A 23,961-nucleotide genomic window follows, 5' to 3' on the forward strand; every position below is an offset into this window, starting at 1 on the left:
TAGTGTGCTGTTTAATCCTGAAGCTCTAATATGGCTCTGTGTTTGAATAACAACAGTCAATTGGTATAGAACAGCCTTGTCTCTGATTACAAATGTAGAAAATATGGCTCAGGTTCTGAGCATATCTTTTTTGTCAAAGCTATCATAACATTAACTCCATGCTGCTGGATTGTTTGTAATTTATTTATATATTCAGTTATACTTTCAATAAATACTTATCGGGTTCTCACTATATACAAAACACTGTTCCAAAGATGTATAACTTCGAAAGTGAATGACTCAGTTCCTGCCTTCAAAACCTTATAGGCTAGAGGGGGCGACATTAGGAAAGAGTGCAGTGCATGCTGGAAAAGTGTGCACATTGCTATAGTGTCACCTGGAAGAAAAATATAATTGGTATGCTTTCTGCTATAAATAACAGAAAATCTAACTCAACCTGGTTTTTAAAAAATAGGCATATATTGATTGGCTCACCAAAATAAAAGTTCAGAGTCAATAGATTTAGGCAAGGCTTGATCAAGGTTCAAACTTGTGACAAGGACCAGACTTCTACCTACCTTTCCTCACTGAAGGCTCTGTTCTCTGTAGGCCCTTTTCTCATTGTTTTTAAATGGCCACCACCCATTTTCAAGGTCACATGCTCCTGGACTAATAATAGCATGAAAGAGGAGATTCTCTTCCCTGGTGGCTCAAACAAAAGTTTTACAATTGTATTAGCTATGATTGGTCTCTGAATCATGTGCATATCTCTGACTTAATCATATATATAGGGGAAATGGGATATAATAATTTTTTACTTAACATGGTCAGGATTCCTCCTCTTCCCCACCCTAAGCTGGGAATGGGATCAATTCAAGCAAATTGTATTGTTGGGCAATTCAAGATAATATGAGGAAGAGAGAAGTGGCTGGAAGGGAATAGTTGTGTCTCACTGAACTAAATGAAGTTTGCCTTTTCTTGAACCCATCACCAGGCCCAGATTGAACAGGCTGGAGCCACAAGTCCAAGCCAGAAGCTGGGGGCTGAATGTTGGGAGTAAAATAAATGGAAAATTTAATTAAAATAATTCTTAATTCTGACAGCAAATAGGAGTAACAAGGGAGTGGCTAGTAAGAGGTCGAGAGGATGCTAAGAACTACAGGAATGGCAAATGTGAGGAGCAGCTACCCCTAGAACTGAGACAGATCACTCGAGGGAGGGCACTACCTCACCAGGGCTGAGATTTAGATGTCGGTGTTGCACATGGCCCTGGGTCACTTGATGACAGAGAAGTCACTGAGGTGCCACACATCAAATGGAACTTGCTGGAAATTCTCCCTTTAGGGTCTTGAGCCTCACAGAGAGATATCTCGCTGGAGGCATTCTGCTACAAAATTGTCCAAAGGTGGCATTCCGAGGGAATCTGCTGGCTGCCTGGTGCTAGAGAAGCTACCCCTGCTGCAGGAAGCTGTTAAGGGAACACACACAAGCCAGGATGCAAAACTCTTTCCTCCTGCAGTTTCTGTCCAGCACCCCCTACTTACGAAGCTTAACTTCAGGCCGACTGGGAAAAGAATAATATTTCAAGGGCCCAGCTGCATTTTCACAGAGCAGGCAGAAAAGGTGGATTTGGATTTGATAACCTGGGCAAGGAGAGAGTGGTTTCCTCAAGGAAAACAGGGGGTTATTGCCATAAGAAGAGAGATGGATTCAGGTCATATAATAGGCTTCAATCGCAAAGAGCTTCACAAACCAAGGAAGGAACAAAGGGTGAGAGCAAGAGAAGGGACCTGGAGTGTTTGAGATAATACAAGTGCTTCTGTCATCAGAGCATAGAGGGTGAGGTGGGGAGAGGCAATAACAGAGTCAGGCAGAGAGATCCAGGTTGTGGATAGTCCTGGTGAACACGATACGTACTTTGCACTCTATATGTACACTATGGAGAGCCACTGAGTAGTTTTGAGGCTTTGGAACGTGATTCATGATTTAGATAGATAATTTTAATACCACTGTGGAGAAGGAATTAGAAGGGTGAGCCCAGAACATGGAGACAGATGAAGAAGACTGTTGAAATTATCCAGGCCAGGGAATGAATGAAAAGCTAAGGCAATGGCAGTGTGTACTGTAAGAAAGAGGTGCATTTTAGAGATGCTAGGGAGGTAGAGTGACTAGAAGTTGGAGACTGATCAGATGGGACAAGGCTCTTAATGAGTCTTCATAATCTGTAGGTCAGTATAATCCAAGCTTAAATTCCATCAGCTTTATATACCCACCCTTTCTGGGAAAGGAATGCAGCATAGCCCAGGAGCTGAGGATGGGCTGTGGGGCAAACTACCTGGGTTTAAATCCAGTCTCCTGCCTGTACTTGCTATGAGGTCTCTGGCAGGTTATGTCACTCCTCTGTTTTGATCTCTATCTCTGCTCTGTAAAGTGGGGGAAAGGAGTATCAAATTCAAAGACCTGCTTTTCAGGACTAAATTATATATGTGTAAACCATTCAGGACAATGTCCAAAACGTCATACACATTCAATGACACTAGCGTCATTTTTCTTGAACAAACTGAAAATAACTTTGGGAATATATCCTACATGATATTATTTTTGTGCTTTGCAAAACATGACACTTTAAGGATGAGTGATACTAACATTGAATCATTCTTGCTTTCTGTGAAATAATTTTCCTCACTTATTAACAAGGAAAGAGAAAATTTAACCAAGAAGGCTAGCATGTATGCTTTATTAAATAGTTTGATTAGTGTCACTTAAAGTCCAATCAACTAGGTATTAATAGTAGGCCCCTGGAATGAGGTCTGTACAAACAGAAACGATCATAGCAATGATTTCTAGCACTAGTATGGGCAGCGAATGTCGACAGGGGAGCCAGACAGGAGGGGAGAGATCAGATTCCACAGTTCAGCACTGTCCCCTTCCCCATAAGCCTGACTGCCTCTTAGTAGGTGCTTCATAAATATTTAATGAATAAATCAATTCTCAGGCTATTTTTTATATCAAAGCAAATAAGTGCAGTTTCAAGCAGGAAAATTAGGGAATAATGTAAAAACTCTGTCTCCAACAGCTTGACACAGCTCTAGACTAAATAATAGTGATAGGCAGGCTTCCTTTAGGAATAAGGGTAGGAGCTATTTTGAACAAGCCCGTGAGAAGACCAAGATTTTAAGAGTTTTAAGTGACAAACTCAGAAAATATCTAAACTCACTAATTAGGAAACAAATTTTAATGTCTTTCCTAGAAGTTTCAGTTTTTTTCAGCTGTATCTATGCACTAGTTACAAATATTAAGTACAGGAATTACCTGGTACAGTAAAGAGTACACTTTGGTGTACACAAGCCCAGCCTGGGCTATGGGAGAAGAATGGCTGTCTGTAAGGCCCAAGATCATGAGGACATTTTGAATGGTGAAAGGGATGACAGCAGCCTCTGAGAGGTCCCTTTATGTCAATTTATTATAAACAATTTTGTAATCCAGGACATAAGTGTTTTCTAAACCTCCCCTTTTTCAAAGGGCTCTGCCACTGACACCACTGTCCTCCTCCTCAGAGCCATCCTGCACAGCCTGCTGCAGCTTGCCTTCCGCCCCTCACAGGTCCCCTGTCATCTGCAGACATTCCCAGAATGAGATGAAACCTTCCCTCTTCAAAATTATTTAAGAAATTTTTTTTCCTTAAGGCAGACGCTATGCAATAGGTGAGTATCTCTGTCTAAGGAGCTCCAAATTCTTGCCAGGCACTCTGCGAAGCATTTGATCTTTTGCATTTCTAACCTCCTTTAATTCTCACAACATCCTTGTGTAGCATGTAGGCACTATTACCCTCATTTTACTAATGAAGACACTGCATCAGAGAGGTTAAGTAGCTTGTCCTGGATCACAGAGCTAACCAATGACATAGCCAAGGCTCAAACCCAGACCAATCTGACCCCATAACCCTGCCCACACAGACACACTTATATCCTTTATCGTGGGGCTCAGGTAGGTGTGTTTTGGATAAAGTGCCCTATACTGTTCTTCTATACAACTGACCTTTGCATTGGCACCTCTGAACTCCTAAATGGCTAGTAAAGGTGTGAGAGCAAGGCATTTGTTTGGCTCATAGGTGTCAATTTCCTTTCCTCAGCCACCCAGAAAACACAACTGATTATTGGCTCTGTTCAAAAATAAAAACTCGATTCTATATTAATTTTGAGTTGTCAAAGTGCCTGGTCGCTGAGCTTCTTTTTTCTTTTTCCTCCATGTTCCTTCAACATTCTGTTTGTTTATCTATCTGTCCATCCATCCACCTGTCTATCCATCCCTCCATCAATTCATCTCTATCACTCATCTATCTATCTCCTAGCCACGTGTGCCAGTAATCCAGATGTTGGTCCCATTTCCTCCATTTCTGTGGGAGCTTGGATAGATTCTAACTGTGGTTCTATATGAGAACTTTTGACTAGGTGACCTCTCAGATCCTTCTCTGAGTATGGCTAAGTCTATCTTTATGTAGACAGACCCTGTCACTGGGGTTTCCTTTCAAAGTATAAATTCAAACTGGCATCTGGATTCTTGAAAAAAAAACAATGAGGAAATAAGTTATGTGTAACACAACAAAATAAATATTCCAAATTGGTCTGATTACAACCGGTAAGAAGCACATTTTATATACATCAGAAAATAAATCCAAGATTTGGCTCCTTCTGAGATAATTATTTTGCTGTTCCCTGGAACCAGTTTTTATGTCCTGGGAAAGATTTACATCTCAAATAAGCAGCAGGAACAAATTAAATACCAAGAGCTGTCCTCTCAATGATGCTGCTGATAGCCAAGTGAAGATGATTATGAATCTATTAGAAAGTAAGACATCACTGATGTGTTGTTTTAAAGATTTGAGGGAGGACAGTCTCATTAAACCATGAAAATGCTTTAAATGGGCCATTCCATACCATAAAATGTAATTTGGCTTGAATGTCTGAAAAACTTCCTAACACACAATAGTCTCTTTTCACCTGTACTTCCTTCTTTTCCTAGAGCATCATTAGAGCCTATTAGGATAGGAATTGGAAACTATCATTCAGGAGTTACATCTATATTTTTATACTTAAGAGGGAAAAAAGGATGCAGAATTTCCATAGATTAGATCGGAAGCTTAGGTGGAGTCTAGATTGACCTTTTCCCCAATTATTCCAATTAACTTCCCTTGCTTGCTACAACTCTTTTCTTACCAAAATGAGTTAGTCTATTTGGCAACTAGATGGTACTATCATGTCTATGGGATAAAAGCCTTAATGATATCATCCATTAGCTCTGGTTTATATATGCTATCTTCTTCCTTCACTCAGTGAAACGATAAGGAAGTTGTGTATTAGTCACCTTCGTGACTGTGTCAAGCTTAAACAAAGGTGTATTTGTACAGTTCAGAACTGAGTTAATCTATGGCTCTTTCCAGGCATTTTAGTAGCCATTTGTATTCCCAAATTGGCAAACAATGAACTGTCTGTGTATTATCCTTTGATTTGCCCTAAACGAGAGCGATCTGAATTCTGCCTATATATTCCCTGCATTTCTTATGACTTTCTGAGCTGCCTTCTCTCCTTTTCCTCTGCCTCTCTGAGGAGCCTGTACTAGTCGGGGGGCCTCTCCACAAGACTCCCTTCATGTGTAGGAGTATTTGATCTTGCAGAAATACATCCGTCTTGTACCTTATCACTCAGGACTGTGTTCTTGGCTATTTCCACTGATAAAATTATTTCTACAAAGATGGTACTTGAGTGACAATGACACAGTGGATTACTTTACCACACCATCTTAATTTTAGTTTTAACTGAGTCCACATGTATTATAACCTTAAAAAGTTACCAGATGTGGAAATTTTCACATCACATTAAAGTTAATGTCATTTGTGAAGAAAGGAGACTTTAATCATTTATAAAGGACTTTTGGTGAAATTCATAATTTCAGTTCTGTGCCACTCTGAAAAGTTCAATGATGCAGTTTGTAGTAATTTGGAAGCAGAATGCATCATTAGGGTGGCATGTTTGCTGTCATTCTGTCCACCCCATTTCACTCCAGCAGATGCCACCTTCAAGTGGCAACAAAACTTCAAATTCACTTTCTTCCAGAGGCTCGATATTTACTCTTTCCATTGGATGACAGGGTGTAAACTCAGTTTAAAATTGCAATCCCTTCAGTCCCAGGTTTAGAGGTGTTGCCAAGATTGGTTGCGGAGTCAAGCTGTCCCAAATTTTCAGCAGCCCAGGAGTTTCTCCAATTTTTGTTTGTGAACCACTTCTTCCTCTGAAGATTTCTAGAATTTGTTTTAAAGTTCTTTTTTCTTAAGTATATTTTCCTTAGCATTTCTACTTTAGAAATCAATATTCCTATCAAGATCATACCTCGATAAAATGCAATAAATATAAGATTTTTGTATGGTCTAAGAGTTCGGCAATTACTGTCTTTTATATGCAAAATATTCTGTAAATCTTAAACAAATATTTAATCTGACTATAAATCATTGTTAGGGATACTTTCCTATTAGTATTTAAATGTTAACACATTATTATTATTTTTTACAAATTACCTTTTCTAACATGTTTAATAATATTTAGTACTATCCTCTATGACTATATTGTTTTTTACCATTTCAGGTGGAGGAGGCCCTGGAAGCTGTCAAAAATGCTACAAATGAGCAAGACCTTGCCAACCGCTTTAAAGAGTTTGGAAAAGAGATGGTGAAACTTAACTATGTAGCAGCAAGAAGACAACAGGTGGGAAAGATTTTGGAAATGAGAGGAGAGAATATGGGCGAGTTTAAATAACCTTGTAGCTTTGCAGGTCTGAACAATGAATCAACTGCCTCTCCTTGCTATCAAATGCCCTAGGAACCTGTTACCACAAAGACTGCTTCCTGCTTGGCACAGTTGAGACACCATGGTGGGCCCCAGGGGTACTCTCTGGCCCCTGCCTATAAATAGGTTGCAGACCACTGCTTCACTGTGGAAACTGCTTCTCTAGCCCCACCACACTCTAAACTTCTGTCCATTGTAGGAACATCTCCGAGGTCAAATAAAAGAAATGAAACTGTCGTGTGGTGCTGTGGCCACTTGGGAAGTGGGGAGGGGAGGGAGAGCACAGGTAAATGTGAGTCACTCTGATGCAGGCATATGATCTGGGATCTCCCCTGCCTCCCCTTTGTCTGGAGACAGCACCCTGAGTTTTAGCCAGCTGTCCCTGATCATTGGGTGCTATAAGAACTTTGTTCCCAAAGAGTATGTTCTTGAAAGAGTGTTTTGGGAGAAAAAACATCTCCACATGTGGTAGTATCTGTTACAATTCTTTTTACCCATCCTCTTCACAATTCCCAGAATTCTTCAACATTTGGGGCAATTCCTTATGACTTTCTGTAAGTTTCTTTATGATTGACAGGCAAATTCCATTCAACAAACATTGTTGAGTGTTCACTGTGTGCAGCTGAAGTGATGCTGGGATTACAGACTTGACCAAGATCTAGTCCTTTGTGTGACAGGCACATTAAAGTGATTTTAGTTTCTGTGATGATGTTTAAATACGTTTCTTATCAGCAGATTTCCTTATTTAAGTGCAATCTTGTGTGGTAGCCCAAAATGTTATATAGGTAGGAGCAAAGTTACTCTGAAGCGCAGGTGTGAGACCTAGAAACTATTTGGCTTGTTCAGACAACTGAAAGAAAGACAGTGACCCTTGATTTCAGCGAACCAAGGAAGAGGTTGAAAAGAAAGATGTGGGCCAGGATATTCAGAATCTTGCAGTGTTTGAGCTTTATTGTGAGTGGATAGTACTTGAATTGCTGTAAGTTTGGTAGTAACGTCTCAGATTTACATTTTAATGTTATTCTGTTATGTTACAAAGAAGAGAGTAAAGTGGAAGGGAAGAGACCACCTGGGAGGGGGCTGTTGTAGTCTAGGGGAGAGTTGGTGAGTCTCCCTTAGGGCCATAGCAGTGGAGGTAAAGGGAAGTATAGAGATCAAAGTGCTTTTTGAAAACAGAGCATTCAGGAGCTGCTATTGAATTCACTGTGTCAGGTTAGAGACCAACAGCAACCAAGTCACTGCTAAGCTTCTGGTTTGAGCAAATGGGTAGATGGTCATGAATTCACTGAGGTGAAGAAGACTGCAAAGAAGCCTGTTGGAGTTAAAAATCAAAATTTCATATTTAGATATGTTGATTTTGAGATGCTTGTAGGATATCCACATTGATATGTCAGATAGAAGAGAGGTATCACCTGGAAACACAGGTCATCAGCATATAGTTGGTATTAAAAGCCACTAGAATATATGAGAATTCATATGAGAATGCCCATAAATATGGTTTATTTTTATTTATTTTTATTAATACTTTGTTTTTAATTAATTGCTAGTTCAGAGTCTTACGAGAAAATTTAGGAAAAAAAAATATAATAGAAAGAAGGAAAACAGTCCACATAACACCCTACCATCCACAAAAAAAATGGTGCTGATATTTTGGTATATTGCTCTTTACTTATTTATCTTCACATTTTAACATATGTATAATCATACTATGTATACAGATATACATATTCTGTTACGCTTTTTCATTTATTGTATAAATATTATACATGTTGAAACTTTTTGGAAACTACTTTTAATAGCCACATAAGTAGTCCATTGAATGAATGTTTCAGGAGTTTACTTAACCAGTTCTTTATAATTCAACATTTAGATTGTTTCCAGTTCTTTTTTGATTAAAGAATGCTTCCTCAAATATTATTATGTACAGAATTCCTCCACCCCCCACTTCTCATTTTCATATATATATATATATAAATATATGTGTGTGTGTGTGTGTGTGTGTGTGTGTGTGTGTATATATAAATATATAAATAAGTAAATGTATCGACTAGGTGTTCTGGATGTTAATAAGGCCCTTGCTGACTACTCAGGAGAAACTTTCACTGTGCTTAGATCATTGCCTAGCATAGAAAATACACTCAGGTGGTTTGTTATCTATATACCTGTTTTCATCTCTAGGGCTCAAATTAAATAAACCTTAATTTAGAAATTGTGTTGGCTGGCATAAATCTCTTAGTACTTAAGCAAAGGAGAATAGATGGTTTAATTCATTATTATTTATTATCAATTTGTCTTGAAATCCTAGATATCAAATATAATGTGCTATATAATTGAGCCACAAATGAGAAGATGTAATTCATTGATGCCAGGTCATCCCTCTATCATGCACCAAATGAGCAAGTAGGAAGAGAACACCAGTGGTTCAAATACCCTTTATGGATATTTTAAAGCTGGAAGAATATTCTTCCAGAAATAGTCAGCTAGCAATCTAAATAAATGGCTGTCAGAGAGCAGCACTGCCTTTTATGTTTCCAAAAATGATGGGAACATTTTCTTAACAATAACATTTCCAAAAATAAACATTTTCTTAACAATATTCTTTAAAGCTGAAAATAAAGAGACTCCTCAGTGGTATTATATTGGCATCCAAAACTAGGAAAACAAATCATCTTTGCCCTATTATTTTCTATTCTCTAATCTCAATGATTAAGCTGCAATTAGAAACAGTTAAAAAAAAAATAAGAACCCTATTTTGAAAATGTTAGTGCAATAGCATTGATGCACTAAGCAAAAACCAGAAGTTTGGTTTCCCATATTTGTAATTATTACAACTACAAACATGGGAATACATGAATACAGTGGCCAGCAGGGCCTTGGAAGACTGAAGTTCAGGTTTTCACCTGCTGATAACTAACTGTGATCCAGGCAATCCACTTACCTTGCTGGTGGCCCGGTTTTTTGCATTCTTTTAGCAATAATTATAGAATGCTGCTTATGAGCCAGACACTGTGCTAATGGCTAACAAACCACTGAGGAAGATAGACAGGCTCCCTGCCGTCGTTAGAGATACAGCATAGGAGGGAAACATATGCTTAAATAAGTCCATATGATAAAGTATGACAAGTGTTAATGATGAGAGAGGAACAGGGTCTTTTGGGAACATATAGAAGGGGTCATAGCTTAGAGAGTTGAGGGAAGAGTCCTTTCTAGGACATGCCAGGCAAGTGGAGCTCTGTCAGGTGACATAGTTGGGGGAAGGAGGAAGGCTCAGCCATCTCACATAGAAGGAACAGGGTATGCGAAGTCCTGGCAGCTAGAGAGAGTAGATGGTTGCTAAAATTCAATGTGTTTCTAAGAGTCTATGATTCCAAATACTTCCATGCAAACATCATGCATGTGACAGGTGTCATGTTTTGGGCACACAGGAGCTGAAGGACCCCCACTGTCGGGATGAGATGGCAGCTGCCCGAGGGGCTCTGAAGAAGAACGCTACAATGCTATACACGGCCTCCCAAGCATTTCTCCGCCACCCAGATGTTGCCGCCACTCGAGCCAATCGGGATTATGTGTTTAAGCAAGTCCAGGAGGCCATTGCTGGCATCTCTAATGCTGCTCAAGCTACCTCGCCCACTGATGAAGCCAAAGGCCACACGGGCATCGGCGAGCTGGCTGCGGCTCTGAATGAGTTTGACGTAAGCATGGAGGGTTCACACACAGGGGTGTATGTCTGCACTGAAAAAAATATACTGGGGATGCAGGGCCACCACGATAGTGTACCTTGATTTCCTTCTCAGAGGTGTTTGATAGAACAGACTACATAAGGTGTTTCTGTCATTAGAAATCTGAAATATTGGCAAAGCCTAGTTTACTTGTCTTTAAAGAAACTGTGTTTAAGAGGGTCTTCTCCCTTCCGGGTAGATGGGATACCCACAGGCTATTGTAGGGACTTATCATTTTGACAGTCATTTTTATTTTTAAAGGGACAGCCTAGATGTTGATTGCCTCTATGTTGTGCCTAAGTAAAGAACTGCCCTTAATTTCTTCATTTTAAATCAGTGACAAACAAATGCTGTTGCCCTCTGATCCTACATACGATCCTGGTCTTCCTGGGAATGGCCATTCTGGGAGTACTTGTGCTAGTCCCATGAAAAACCTACATTTTGCACCTGCCATTTCTGGAAGTGTGTTCCCACTGAGGAAAGCAGTAGGAAGGGAGCTCACTGTCCCCTGAAGCATCAAAGTGAGTGAGAGGGTCGCGTGTCATCAGCGCCCCACAATGACAGCCCTCCCCTTTCTTGGGTCAGGATATGTCCTCATATGTGAGAAGTTGCAATTTGTTTATCCTGTGATCAGTGAGAGCCCACATGTGTTGTGAGAGCTCCAAAGGTTTCTAAATATCAATATCTGCTTTCAAGGGTTACATTTTCCTGCAGGGGAGATTAGGGTAGTAAGAACGTACTAAGCTCCATTAAAGTGATAAAACACAATGTTACGGGAATTCATAGAAGAGAAAATAGGTTACTTAATGACTGTGACGAAAGACCAATGAGCTTGCTTTTGGGTATGTTGACATGAATGTTTGGCAGGAAATGACTAGATGGCTGCTAAAAAAGAGGATTAGGAGCAAAACAATGATTGTTCAGGCACGGAGACGGGTGATATAATTGAGGAATAATTGTTAACATTTTATATTCAGACAGTTTTTTGCTGTTTTCACAGGGTTCTCTCCTCTTTCCCTAATATTTTCAGTTAGTTAAAATAATATATATTTTATAATAGAAAATTTTATTTGATATATTTTAATATGTATTTTATAATAGAACTCTGACCAATATACTATTTCCTAAGGGTTTTGTTAAGGATTAAATATAGTAATAAATTTAAAGCACTTATCACAGAAATTGGGACTTAGTAATATGTCATTGTATCCACACAATTTCAGCAGACACCTGAAAATCCATGAAAAATAGAGTTCAAAATAATGTTTTGTATAAAATAAACATGAAAACTCACAAGATTTCCATAATGCAAAATAAAATAGAATAATGAAATAAAAGAGATACTATTCACAAAATGAATAATAAAAATTATGTTAGCTTTATTTCATTACTAAATTTAATTTAATTTCCTTACATATGCTAGAAATAAATCTAGTGTAGGTGTGAAGGACCTAAGAAATAAAATTATATTATTTTACTGAGAGGCAAGTTTTACTCTTTGGAAAATGATATCGTGATCCTGAGCAGGAAAACTGTTGACCTTATCAATTTTTATCATGTTCGGTCAATCCTAATGAAAATTCTAAGGAGATTCTTTTAGAACTTGACAGAGTGACGATAAAGGGTTTTTCTTTTCCTGGAATAAAGAATAGATAAGTCCATATTTTAAGAAAAAGTGAGCAGATCATACACTCAGAGATTAAAACATTATAATGCTACATTAATTTTAAATGTGTGCATTAGAACAAAAAGTGACTAGCAAATAAAAAATTGCAATCTCAAATACAAAATTATTTTATAAAATGGTGCACTTAAAAATTAGTTAAGAATGGATAGATTACTTAGTCATATTTTGACATGATTGCATTAGTATAGTCATAATTTCTTTCATAATAATTTATTGGAAAACAATAAAACCAAAGTGAGAAGATGGTTAGAGTGGAACAACTGCATGTTACTGAGAAGTCCTCTGAATGAGAGCAGACCCTTCAGCTGCTGCCACCTTCTGTTCAAGAGTGTGATGACTCCAGCTTCCCATTTTCTCCTTGTTTCCAGTCCGTTTTCATTAAAATGGCAAGTTTGACAATTGAAGCATCACTCTAGTATTACAAAAGGCTTTGGGTGAATAAAACCAAACTTGAGACAATGTGGAGAAGATCTGTTAGCAAAGTATGTCAACATATTGAACTTTCAGTGGTTTTCTTTTACTAGAGTGATATCTTCTCACGTTGCACAAATAAGGCTTTAGAATATTAACAGAACACATGAATGTAACTACCAAAGGCGTTTTTTATGAAACACCGTCTATTAACTGAGTAATTACTTAATACAGTTATTAATTATATTTTATTAATTTTATATATTATTATGCATTAACTAATTTTATTACTTTTATAATATTAACTAAGTGTATTATGTATTAATGAAGTAATTTATATGTTATGTTAGCTAAGTATATTAACCAAGTAGTATTTTATTATTAAATGTGTACTGGCTCTCAAGCTACATCATTTGCACAAAGTGTTACATAATGTTTAAAATTTTATTTTTCAGGGGTTATCAAAAATCAACATATGTAGCTCTCTGAGTTGCAATTCAGAGACAGTAATTCCGTTTGGGATGTTTCCCTAACAATTGTCATTTACCGGATGCAATTTAATTTCAATACTTTCTCAAAAGTAGTAATGCTAGTAAAATAGTATTGAATTTACAAACTATAAAGTAATTAACCTATTGTAGATCTTTTTATTATTTCTGACATCAGCAAACCTAGACAGTCCTAAAGGATATTTGAAATTCTGTCATTAAAAATAATATAGCAGTTCTTTTTACTTTGTGACAGAATTATAAATTTCTGTCCTACAGTTGTATGATGAATACTTTGGTATTTTTTATTTCCCAGACATGCTAACTTGAAATTGATTTAGAATTCACAAGTATCTTTCTTGAGTCCTAAGTGCTATTCTCAGATATTAAATAGATATTGTATTGGGTGAAAAACTCACTCAAACTTCCTATGATTTAGTTTTCTGGCAATATCCCTTACTGATATTTAGTTTAAAGGTTTTCCAATGTAATGAAAATTTAAATAGCTAAAATGTCTTTGAGATGTTGAAGAAAAAGTCACCACAGAAATACAAAATATATTTTCGTAGTCAGCATAGCTAGCATGCCCTGAAATTGAATATGAAACACTTCATATTAATAGTCATGAGTACATCAAACCAAATTTTATGGGAGATTGAATGCAGAAGTGACTTCACATTTTATAGTTGATTAAAACAAGGTACGAATTAGTATTTCTATATTCATTTGTCTAAAATTACAGGATAGATTTCTTTCTGGGTAGTTATTGTGGCTCAATGCTTCATGACCTATTTTCTGGCACTATTATCCTGCTTACATGAATAGTTAATAAAGTGATTTATAAAGCAAAAGAATGAGGGAAAAATCTCAGTATTTTAACAACTTCATTTGTCGAGGGAGTCTGTGATGATACAACAGTAAAAAGTGAAATGATTGCTAATCAATGGAAAAATCAGCCTCTTTTTGAAATATGGCAGCTCGAGGTGATTAATTTTATCTAGTGAAACTCTACTAAGGAATACTGGAAAGATTTAAGAAAAATGTAATGACTTATCAAAAATAAATCATATTATAATGACAATTTTGACTGCCAGAAAACTTTTAAGAGTGGGAGAGAGGAATATTAAAAGCTACTTCTACAGAATTTACGTTATTTTATTAAAGAAAAGAGAGTATACTATATTTTGGTTTTAGAAGCCTCTTTTATAGATGAAGATACTTTGAAAAATTGAAACTGACACCATTTATGACCCTATCTTTATAAGCTGTAGCCTTAAAAATCAAAATTGACAGCATTTGTGAAACTATCTTTATAATTTTTAGCTATTTCTCTTTTTAAAGTAGTGATCTTTTAAATAAGACAGTAAGCATTATCTCACATTCCTGTAACTTTAAGCTTCTATTTCTGACCTTTCTTCCTTCATCTCTCACTGGCCCTAGGAATTTGTCTGATTAGTAATTTTCTTGTTCTTGCACATTCAGTTTCTCCTTTTCCGCTTTTTCCATCCCCTCAGCTTACAGAAAAAATGTTCCTATTTTACAACCGAATAAAATAAAAATAAAGCATTAGGTTGTTATATTTACTATATTCTCATATTTTCATTCTCTTTTCTTTTCCTGACAGCTAAGAAGTAGATTCTTGTCTTTTTTCCATTTCTTGGCTTCCACTGGCCCTGATGTCTAACCTGTGTCCCTGCCCACTTCCCTTTGACACTCTGCCTGAGGGTCTCTGGAGTCCCCTCACTCACGAAATGTGTGTACTTTTATTTTTTAGTTTTCAAATGCTTTGACTTTGGGATGGGGGACTTTATTATACTGACCATGCCTCCTCTTTCTTTGTATTATTACTGACATCACTTGTGAGATTTAAATATCTGAACTTGAGAAATAAGGTAATCTGTTTTCAACCACATTGAGCTGAAATGTCACCCTGACATACCAACTCTACATAAGCCACCCTTACTATTTCCACCTAATTTTTCATACCCTTCTTAGATTTTTTTTTTCCTTCTCCTCTTTAAACATGAGTTTTATTTTCCTGTTCTTCATTGAATTGTAATTCTCTTACTGAGCTGGTATTCAGTGGATGGAAATGTTGAAATGTGAGCATAAGCAATGATGGGACATCTGCATAGCAGACCAGTGGGGACAAAAAAGAATCTATGGCTCAAATCTATTGGGAACGGAGACTAGCTGTGAGAATGAGAAAACTGTCCCCTGAGGAACAGCACCTTGCTCGAGTGGTCACTGCCCAAAGGTTATACTCAGTGCAGCTGCAGTCCAAAGAACGAGGTTTTCACGGAGAGAGCCAGTCCAAATAATGCGGTTTAGTAGCAGGAGTTCAGGTGGCAGCAGACCTTTCACAGCAGGGCCCCAGCCCATTTCAAGGACACGGAGAAAAGACTTCTGGACCCCTGAGAGTATTCACAATCCGAGACTAGGGTGTGGAGATTTAGGGTTGGAATACAGTTTCAGTAGAAAACTAGAATGCTACATATTTATGTTACGTAAGAGGTCCAAATATATGACCTCAGAGACCTACAATGAAGGAGTCTGAAGAAGTTAGGGTTTTTCTGTTGTTCCCCTATTCCGAATATTACTCTTACGTTTTTTGAGTAGTGAGATGATTGTTTCTTCTTATTGTTACTAGGACCACATAGATGCTCCTGTGGAAGTTCTGGTCCTGAAGGAGCTATGAACCAGAGTTCTGGCTGGCTCAGGTATTCTTAAGAGGCATTATTGACTCATGGTCTCTACAACATCAGGGAAGGATGAATGCCTCCTAGGAAGAGCAAATTTTCACTAGTCATCTTGTTCAGTCCCTTCTCAGTTCCAACCCTTCCTTTTGCTGTGGTAACCAACCTCCTTGTTTACTAAGGATGCTTACCCCAGGCCTCATCTCCTTTGACATTTTATAAAGTCATTATGACTACAGACATCTGGGAATCCCCATATTAGGTTGTGAAGATTATAAATTTCTTATATCTTACATTACATCATAATGAGCGTAGAGAGGAAAGAGACCTGTTAAAATACTACAAACACACTGATGAAGGAAATGCAAGATGTAGCTGAAGTGTTTTAAAGAAATTAGCAAGATGGAGGACTGATGCATAAGAATGAAAGCCAGTAAGCAAATCTAGAACCATTAACTACAGGAAAGTCTTCTTAGATTCCTAGTTTAGGCACTAATATGATTGAGCAGGCAAACTCAGGAATTTTCTGCCTACCTGAGTTCATGCCAATTCTTTTTGAATGCCTAACATATGTAATGTTATTTTTATGTTTGTTTTTCCTTAATACTTCTATTAATGCTTCTTAATAATTGCCTCTGCTATGAATCTATGAAGTGGTTCCTACTGAATGGCCATTAGGAGTAGCCCGAGACACTGGGTAGAATACAGTACTTGGATTCAGGAGTCCAGCTACTACTCCAAGCTCTGCAAATAATAAAGCACGTGACCATAGACTACTGAGAAAACATCTCTAGGCCTTGGATTTTATATCTCTTAGAAAAAGGTTCAGCCACAGGATCACTAAGATCATTCGTTGAGAGTGTACAAAATGCCAAATGAGATTTAAGAACACAGGAGTGCTGGAGCACAGAAGAAAATGCTTAGAAAATAGCTGTAGTTACTGCAATGCATACATGCTGTGGTATGCACTTTACACGTATATAACTGTTGTGTATGGGGGGAGTGGAAAAGTGGGACTGGGCAGGGTGAAATCAAGGAAGAATTCCTGGAGGAGGTGGTGCATGAGCCGCCTCTAAAGGATAAGTAGGAATTAACATGAAGTCTGAATGGGTGTTTGGCAGGCAGAAAGAACATCAATGAATGCACGGGCCTGGTGAGTAGAAAGTACATAAAGTATTCAGTTTCTGGAGCACAGGGATGGGGAGAAAGCAGGCTAAGTCGGTGAACAGGAGGAGGACCCTGAAAAGCTCTGTAGGCCTACAAGGGGCTGGGCTTCATCCTGGAGGCACTGGAAAGTTGCTGCTGATCTAAGCAGGGGAATGACTTGGTCAGATTTGAGTCTGTAAAGACCCCTGTGGCTTCAGGGTGGAGAATGGACTTGAAAGAAGCAAAGCTGCAGGGTAGGGAGACTGAGTAGGGTGAGGAATTATGCTTGCCTGAAGTACATTGTTGGAATAGGAATGGGAAGAAATGGATGGATTCAAAACATATTGAGAAGGGAGAATCAACAGGCTTTGACGATTGTACTTTCTATTTTGATATACTAAAATAGTGTATTACAGAGTAAGCTTTAGTTAATTGATAAGACCAAACATTTTAATAATTCTAATCAGGAAATCTTGAGAATTTTCAATTTTTTTGTGGAAAATTTTATTTTTTGCCTGATATAACTTTCTTGCATTGATGTTTTTAGTGGCTCTTAATTCACTTACATACCCACCGGTGTGATTATTAAATGCCTAAGCATTTATGCAAATATTATATATTTTGAATATTCTTAAACCAAATTCTACATCTAGGCTTTTTCTAATTAGGTAAAGCTATTAATGTTTAATTGAGCTCCTACTATGTGCTTAGAGCTCATTTTACTTAGCTTCTTTTAAAAAACAAACTTTTAGACACACTTTTTAAAAAAGTGGAGACACACTTTCCTATCTGGTAGAGCTTTGTATCAATAACTGGGGGTTAACAGGGCCCAGCAATTCTCCACTGTTGACCATGCCTTCTTCCAGTGGAGTGCCTTCTAAATCTGTTCTTTTTTACTCTGCAAATTAAACACATCAAAATTACCTTTTAATCTTTTCTGGCTAGAAACAAGCTGTGGTGTTGTAGCATTCTTTATCATACACTGACATCTGGTGGCCAAACAGAACATGAAGAAACACTACAGTGGGGTCCTGAATACCTGTAAACATACAGCACAATTCAAGTGTGTACTATGGGCCCAAACCCAAGGGACACAAATACGGACAATGTGCAGTTGGTCTTCAGAAAATGTTTAGTCTGCTTACGGCAACCTTTTGTATACTCATGTTAAGGAAAGCAAGTCCTGTTAATCCTTTCTGGAAGTGTTTCTAGCCCCAGGATGGTGGTAAAGGTGGATGTATATGCAGATGAGTTTATAGGAAAAGCACAAGGTGGGAGGGTGGGGCCTGAGGGTGTTTCTACTGGGTGGCTATGGGGCCAGGTCAGGCAGCATCTGGAACAATACAGTCTCCCCTGATTCCTCAGCCACACCACTTCCCTTTCCTGGATCCATTTATCCAGTATCATTTACTGTCCAGAAATATCATTCTGGACTATTGACACCTCCCATCTTGCATATAAACAGCTTTAGCTTTCTAAGGTTTGAGAAACCTGAGAGTGTTTTCTGATAAAATTATTTACCTTTCTGTCATTATTTATATAATTACTCCAATGAAATATCCCAAGACAATTTAATTTTCTCTTCTACATTTCAATCACTAAATAAGGAGCTACAAAAATCATTGAGCAAATATGAAATTTGAAAGATTTTTTTATAATTGCAGTTTAAATCCTTTTTTGCCTCCGTATCAATGTTCAATCAAAATTATGTTTTGAATCTTGTTTTATTTCTAACACAGGAAAATGTAAAAATCTATATTTTTCCCAGAGTGATTAATTTTCTTTGGAGAATATTGACAGATTCTTTAGGTCTGAGTTCACCTTTATTTCAAATAATTAGCACTAGATGTAACAATGAATACTGATGTAATTGATTATTATAATCAAAATTGCCTAAACATGAGATAACAAGTATAATTTTGATGGTGTCTTATTAGTTATACTTTAAAATTTGGTTACCAAATGAGTTCTTTTATTAAATGAACTGTTTTCTGGGGAAACGTGTTTTATTTAAAATGTTTAATTCCTCGTTCTTATTTTAAATGTGTAGTCTCTCTCTTTTTTTTTTTTTTTTTTTGTAGTTTCCTTGTGTTATTAGCGCTGATTTTACTTAACCCTCCAGGATTATACCTTCTCTTTTGCTTGTGCTTCTTGTGGTATGGTTCTGAGTATGTGCTACATACATACTTAATGCTCTAAGATCTAGTTTGATTCATTGGTGAAACAGACACACACACACACACACACACACACACACACACACACACACACACACACACACACACACACACACACACACACACACACTTCTTGCTCCTTTCTCTAAAAAAACCTCATTTGGATTTCTCTTCAAACTCCTTAACATACTTCCTGAACTTCTTTGGCAGCAACACATTATGGAAACTTAACTACAGCCTATTGAGTCCCATTCTTCATTTTCTGGAATGCTCTCTGATACCCTGTTTTTTTTCTGATTGCATAAATTTTTTGAGCTAAGGCTGTAGATAAATGGTTACCCACAGATGCATGTATGATTGGCAGGCACCCAGAATAACTGAGAACCTGAGTCTAGCACTGGTTATCCCCGTTGCACTGCTCATACTAGTGGGCAATGGGACAGCATAGTGTGGGGCAAACATAACAAGCTCATGTTTGAATCTTACCATATAACTCTTCCCTTTACACCTCTGTTTCTTTATCTATAAAATGGGGTAATCATGTTGACTCATCAAGATTACAATAATTTTATGGAATGAACATTCATAGGTGCCTGATCATGGTAGGCACTCATAAATGCTAGTTTTTTGTTTTTTTTCCCCATCCCTCTCAATAGAGGTTTCAGCCAGACCTGTTCCATAAAAATTCAGTGTTGAAGCTATTCCCTAGAAAACCCATAAGAAACATTTCCTGACTGAAAAGTTACTAATGTTACCTGATAGTGGCTTTGATAAAATAATGCCAATTTCTTCCCTTGATCATGTTTGTATCCTAATTCCAACAGCATCCAAGGTCTGGTTAAAGCATAAAGCAATCTGGAAAGGTAAGCAGTTATATGTCACAAGTGAAAATTCCAAGCAGGGATTAAATTACCACTTGGTGCAAGGATGATTCTTAATATAAGGACTCACAAGTCCAGCACGAACACCATGAATGTCCGTTTCTCCATTGGGCCTCTTTGGGGATTCTCATTTTATCAGCAGCTTCTGATGCAGTAAAAGCCACCTTCGGCTTCACATTAAATATCAGATTTCTTCTGGTTTGGTGGTTTCTGGAAATTGCTTAGACTACACCTGGAAGGAAGAGTGACTGGCAGAAAGGGATAGGGATAAAGGAGGAAATGATGATGTAGGTCAGCATTCCTGCTGGTCCAGGAACCACGGTGTAAAGGAATTCATCTTTTATTTTAACATGTAATACCTAATTGATACCTTTCTACCACAGTTCATTAGCAAGATGTGACACTTGTTTTCAGAGTCTAACACAAATGATAAGGAAAAAGGAAACAGTGTGGAAAAGTGTTATATCCTACATGTGATTGATGCTCACTAATATCCTCTGGAAAACTTCCAGGATTAAACCTGCTTGGTTGGGAAGTGGAGCTGGCCTTTCTTGTGTTCTTGATTGAGAATGGATCTATATTTACTAGACTAGAACATACACATGTAAGTCAGATGGAATTTCTAATATCTGGATGATTCAGAGAAACATAGATCACTAACACTAATATGCTACTATCTAGTCCACATAACCTGATTTGTAAATGTAGAAAGCATTTTCCAGAGACATTGAACACTTTGTTCAAGGTCACACAAATAATTATTCTCAGAGACAAGATAAGAATACAAGTCTTTCAGTTTCAGTGCCATCACCAAAGAATGGTGTTATCCCAGCATAATCTCTATCAACTCCCTAAAGATGCCCCCAACAATCATTAAATCTAAGTAAAAATGGGCTTGCTATCCAAGTACAGTTTCAAGACAGGTCCTGTCTCACTTCCATCCAGATTCTCTCTCCCAAAGCTGTCCTATGAAGGAACTCCAGAGCTGACACTGCTTGTCTTCCAGGTGTCAACTTTAGTAGATTCTCTGAAAGGACCAGAAAAATATTTTTTGTGCATCAGTATGTTTGAAAATGTATTGCTGTTATTATATGTAACCTTAAGCACACTTCTTAAGCATATTCTGAACACTGAAGGGTACACTGGTTATCATCTTGGTATTATTTTCTCTTTTCTTCTCTCAGTTTTGGCATCTGTTTAAAAAGTTAAGATAAGCTTTCGCAATTGCATATTACATATAATATGTTGTCTAAGTTAATTTGAGATGTTATAACAAAATACCTGAGATTGGGTAGTGTATAAACAACAGAAATCTATTGCTCACAGAGCTAGAGGCTGGGGAATACAAGATCAAGGCACCAGTGAATCTGGTGTCTGTTGAGGGCTTGTTCTCTATTCACAGATAGAGCCTTCTTGCTGTGTTCTCACATGGTGGAAGTGGCAAGGCAGATCACTGAAGCCTCTTTTATAAGGGCACTAATCCTATTCATGAGGGTGGAGCCCTCATGACCTAAGCAATCACTTCCCAAAGGCCTCACCTCTTAATATAATCACATAGGTATTAGATTCCGACATATGAATTTCTTTTTTTTTTTTTTTTTTTGTCTTTTTCGTGACCGGCACTCAGCCAGTGAGTGCACCGGCCATTCCTATATAGGATCCGAACCCGCGGTGGGAGCGTCGCCGCGCTGCCAGCGCAGCACGCTACCGAGTGCGCCACGGGCTCGGCCCCGACATATGAATTTCGGTGAGGGGGAAGGGCACATTCAGACCACAACGTACATGGAAGTTTTTCTATATCAAAATAAATAGCTCAGATCTTTATATTTTACAGTTTCATTTCTTCCAGGAGATGCCCACGCATATTACCTGAGAGTCCAGACAAATTCATAGTTAGGAAGTTTGAACCGCAGGAATCCCTAAGATACTTCTCGTGCCTAGCAAAACTGACCAGATTTGCATAGAAGTTTGGAATCTTCTTTACCTAAAAACAAATACATGTTTCAGTCTTCTCAGGTGATGTACTAAAAACTATATCACTATGGAAAATGTTTGCACTAATTAATCAGAATGAATGATACAAAGATTTTCAAACCCCACGTTTTCCCAACACAGTTGTGTGTGGCACAGAACTTAAGCTGAGAAACATCACCAACCCAGTATAAGTTTTCCACAAGACATTTTTTTTTTTTTTTTACACAGGCCTGTCACAGACATGAAGAAAGATGACATTTGTAGAGATCTGAAGGAGAAAAAGATATCCTAGAGAAGGAAAGATAACATACTTGATCTGCCACCAACCCCCGGAGTGTGGCAGCCCTTTGACCAGTGGAACATGCTGTTTATATTTCCACATTCTCTCAAGTCTGCACACCAGAATCGCTTTCAAAATCTAGAGCAGGAAAATAAACCTAAAGTGACAGTAGGGAAAGGCAGACTTAATAAACATTCTAGCACCTAAGACATTACTCCTCCTTCAGTAAGTAGATATGAAGAAACAAATTTGTAGTGAAGATAGCAAACAACCTGAAATATATGTATACATATCTTAAAATAGTTTTTTTTGGGGGGGGGGGGGTTGGTGGTGACTATGAGTTTTTGCTTTTTTTTAGTGTTATTATTTTCCAAACTTTCAGTAATATTTCTTAATTAAAAACAAATATATTATTTGGAAAAAATAAAACTGTTTACAGATATGTTGCAAATACACAAATAGTATAAAGAACATCCATATGTTCTTTATGCAGATTCACCTATAACTAATATTTTACCCCATTTGCTCTGTCATTTATTCATTTCTGTTATTGTGCACTCTCTCATACACACACACACACACAAGTATTTTTCCATGGGCAAAATCAACTTTATTTTACAAAGGCACGCATGTATACACAAGCAGAAGAGAATCTTCCCTTGATTTTTTCCATTAAAAATTACAGATTTATAAAAGGTTTGACACCAGAGCTCCTGTAAACTTTTACCTAAACAATTATTACTTTAATAGAAGGCTCTGTGTACAACTAAATCTCTCAAATACTGATTTTAAACAATAATGACCATGAAAAATTGTATCCTTGCAATTAGGTAGTTAAATAAAGTGAGCACTAACTTAGGTTTCACTAATCCATGCCCACCTATTCTCAACTTTGGTATTAAAAAACACAAAATAGAGTTAAGTTTGTTCCTGGTGGATCATGATATAATATTGAATGTTTTCCTTTAAGTTTTTTTATAAACCTCTAAGAAACATTTAAAATGTAATCTAATTTCCAGTTAAATCAGTGTAAACATAACACTTTTCTTTCTTTTTTTTTTTTTCCAGAAAGAGAGAGAGAGAGAGAACAGGTACACATTAACATAAACAAAGAGAGACACAGAGATCTGCATAATCCATTCATTTCCGAAGCCAATTTTATAGTAAGACACTGCTTTTTTTTTCTTTTTTCCCCCCTCAAAGGCCCATAAAACTTCCAATTTGAGAAAGATGTTTGAGGTCATCTGGTGTCACCTTCACTTCCTTAAATCTGAAGTTCCCACTCCATCATCCCCAGCAGGTGGACCTCTTGCCTTTGCAGGACATTATCAAGAAGAAATCATTGGGGGAGATTTTCTTCTTCTAATTGTTAAGAGCTCTAATTTTCTTCTCATACTGAAATTTCCAGAGTAATTTACCAAAGCACATTACCTGTCCTGGATTAGTCTTTACCATGTTTTATTATGGCCATAGATTTGTCTTATTCAGTGATATGCTAGCAAATCCTCAAATAGAAAATTCCATCACAGTCTCCTCTGGTCAGTGTTCACATATGATAGTTAATAAATATTGGAGAATAGTTGATACTGCCAGATTGCCATGTCTCATCATTACAAAAGCCTGTTAAGTGGTTTCTTTTCCACCCTTCCATCCTCCTTTGGCCCATTTTCTTACATTGCCACTA

The 23,961-nt window shown here is 37.5% G+C and overlaps 1 protein-coding gene across 5 annotated transcripts in view; it reads left to right on the forward strand.

Moving 5' to 3' along the window:
- CTNNA2 (catenin alpha 2) overlaps nucleotides 1–23,961 on the forward strand; it is a 952,135-nt gene that overhangs the window by 202,548 nt on the left and 725,626 nt on the right. For all 5 annotated transcript variants that reach the window (XM_063078019.1, XM_063078018.1, XM_063078020.1 and 2 more), the window contains exons 4-5: nucleotides 6,618–6,737; nucleotides 10,244–10,510. In XM_063078019.1, the coding sequence (XP_062934089.1) occupies nucleotides 6,618–6,737; nucleotides 10,244–10,510 (387 nt within the window). The remainder of the gene's footprint in view (nucleotides 1–6,617; nucleotides 6,738–10,243; nucleotides 10,511–23,961) is intronic.

This window comes from Cynocephalus volans, chromosome 14 (genome assembly GCF_027409185.1).
Source record: "Cynocephalus volans isolate mCynVol1 chromosome 14, mCynVol1.pri, whole genome shotgun sequence".
NCBI lineage: Eukaryota > Metazoa > Chordata > Mammalia > Dermoptera > Cynocephalidae > Cynocephalus > Cynocephalus volans.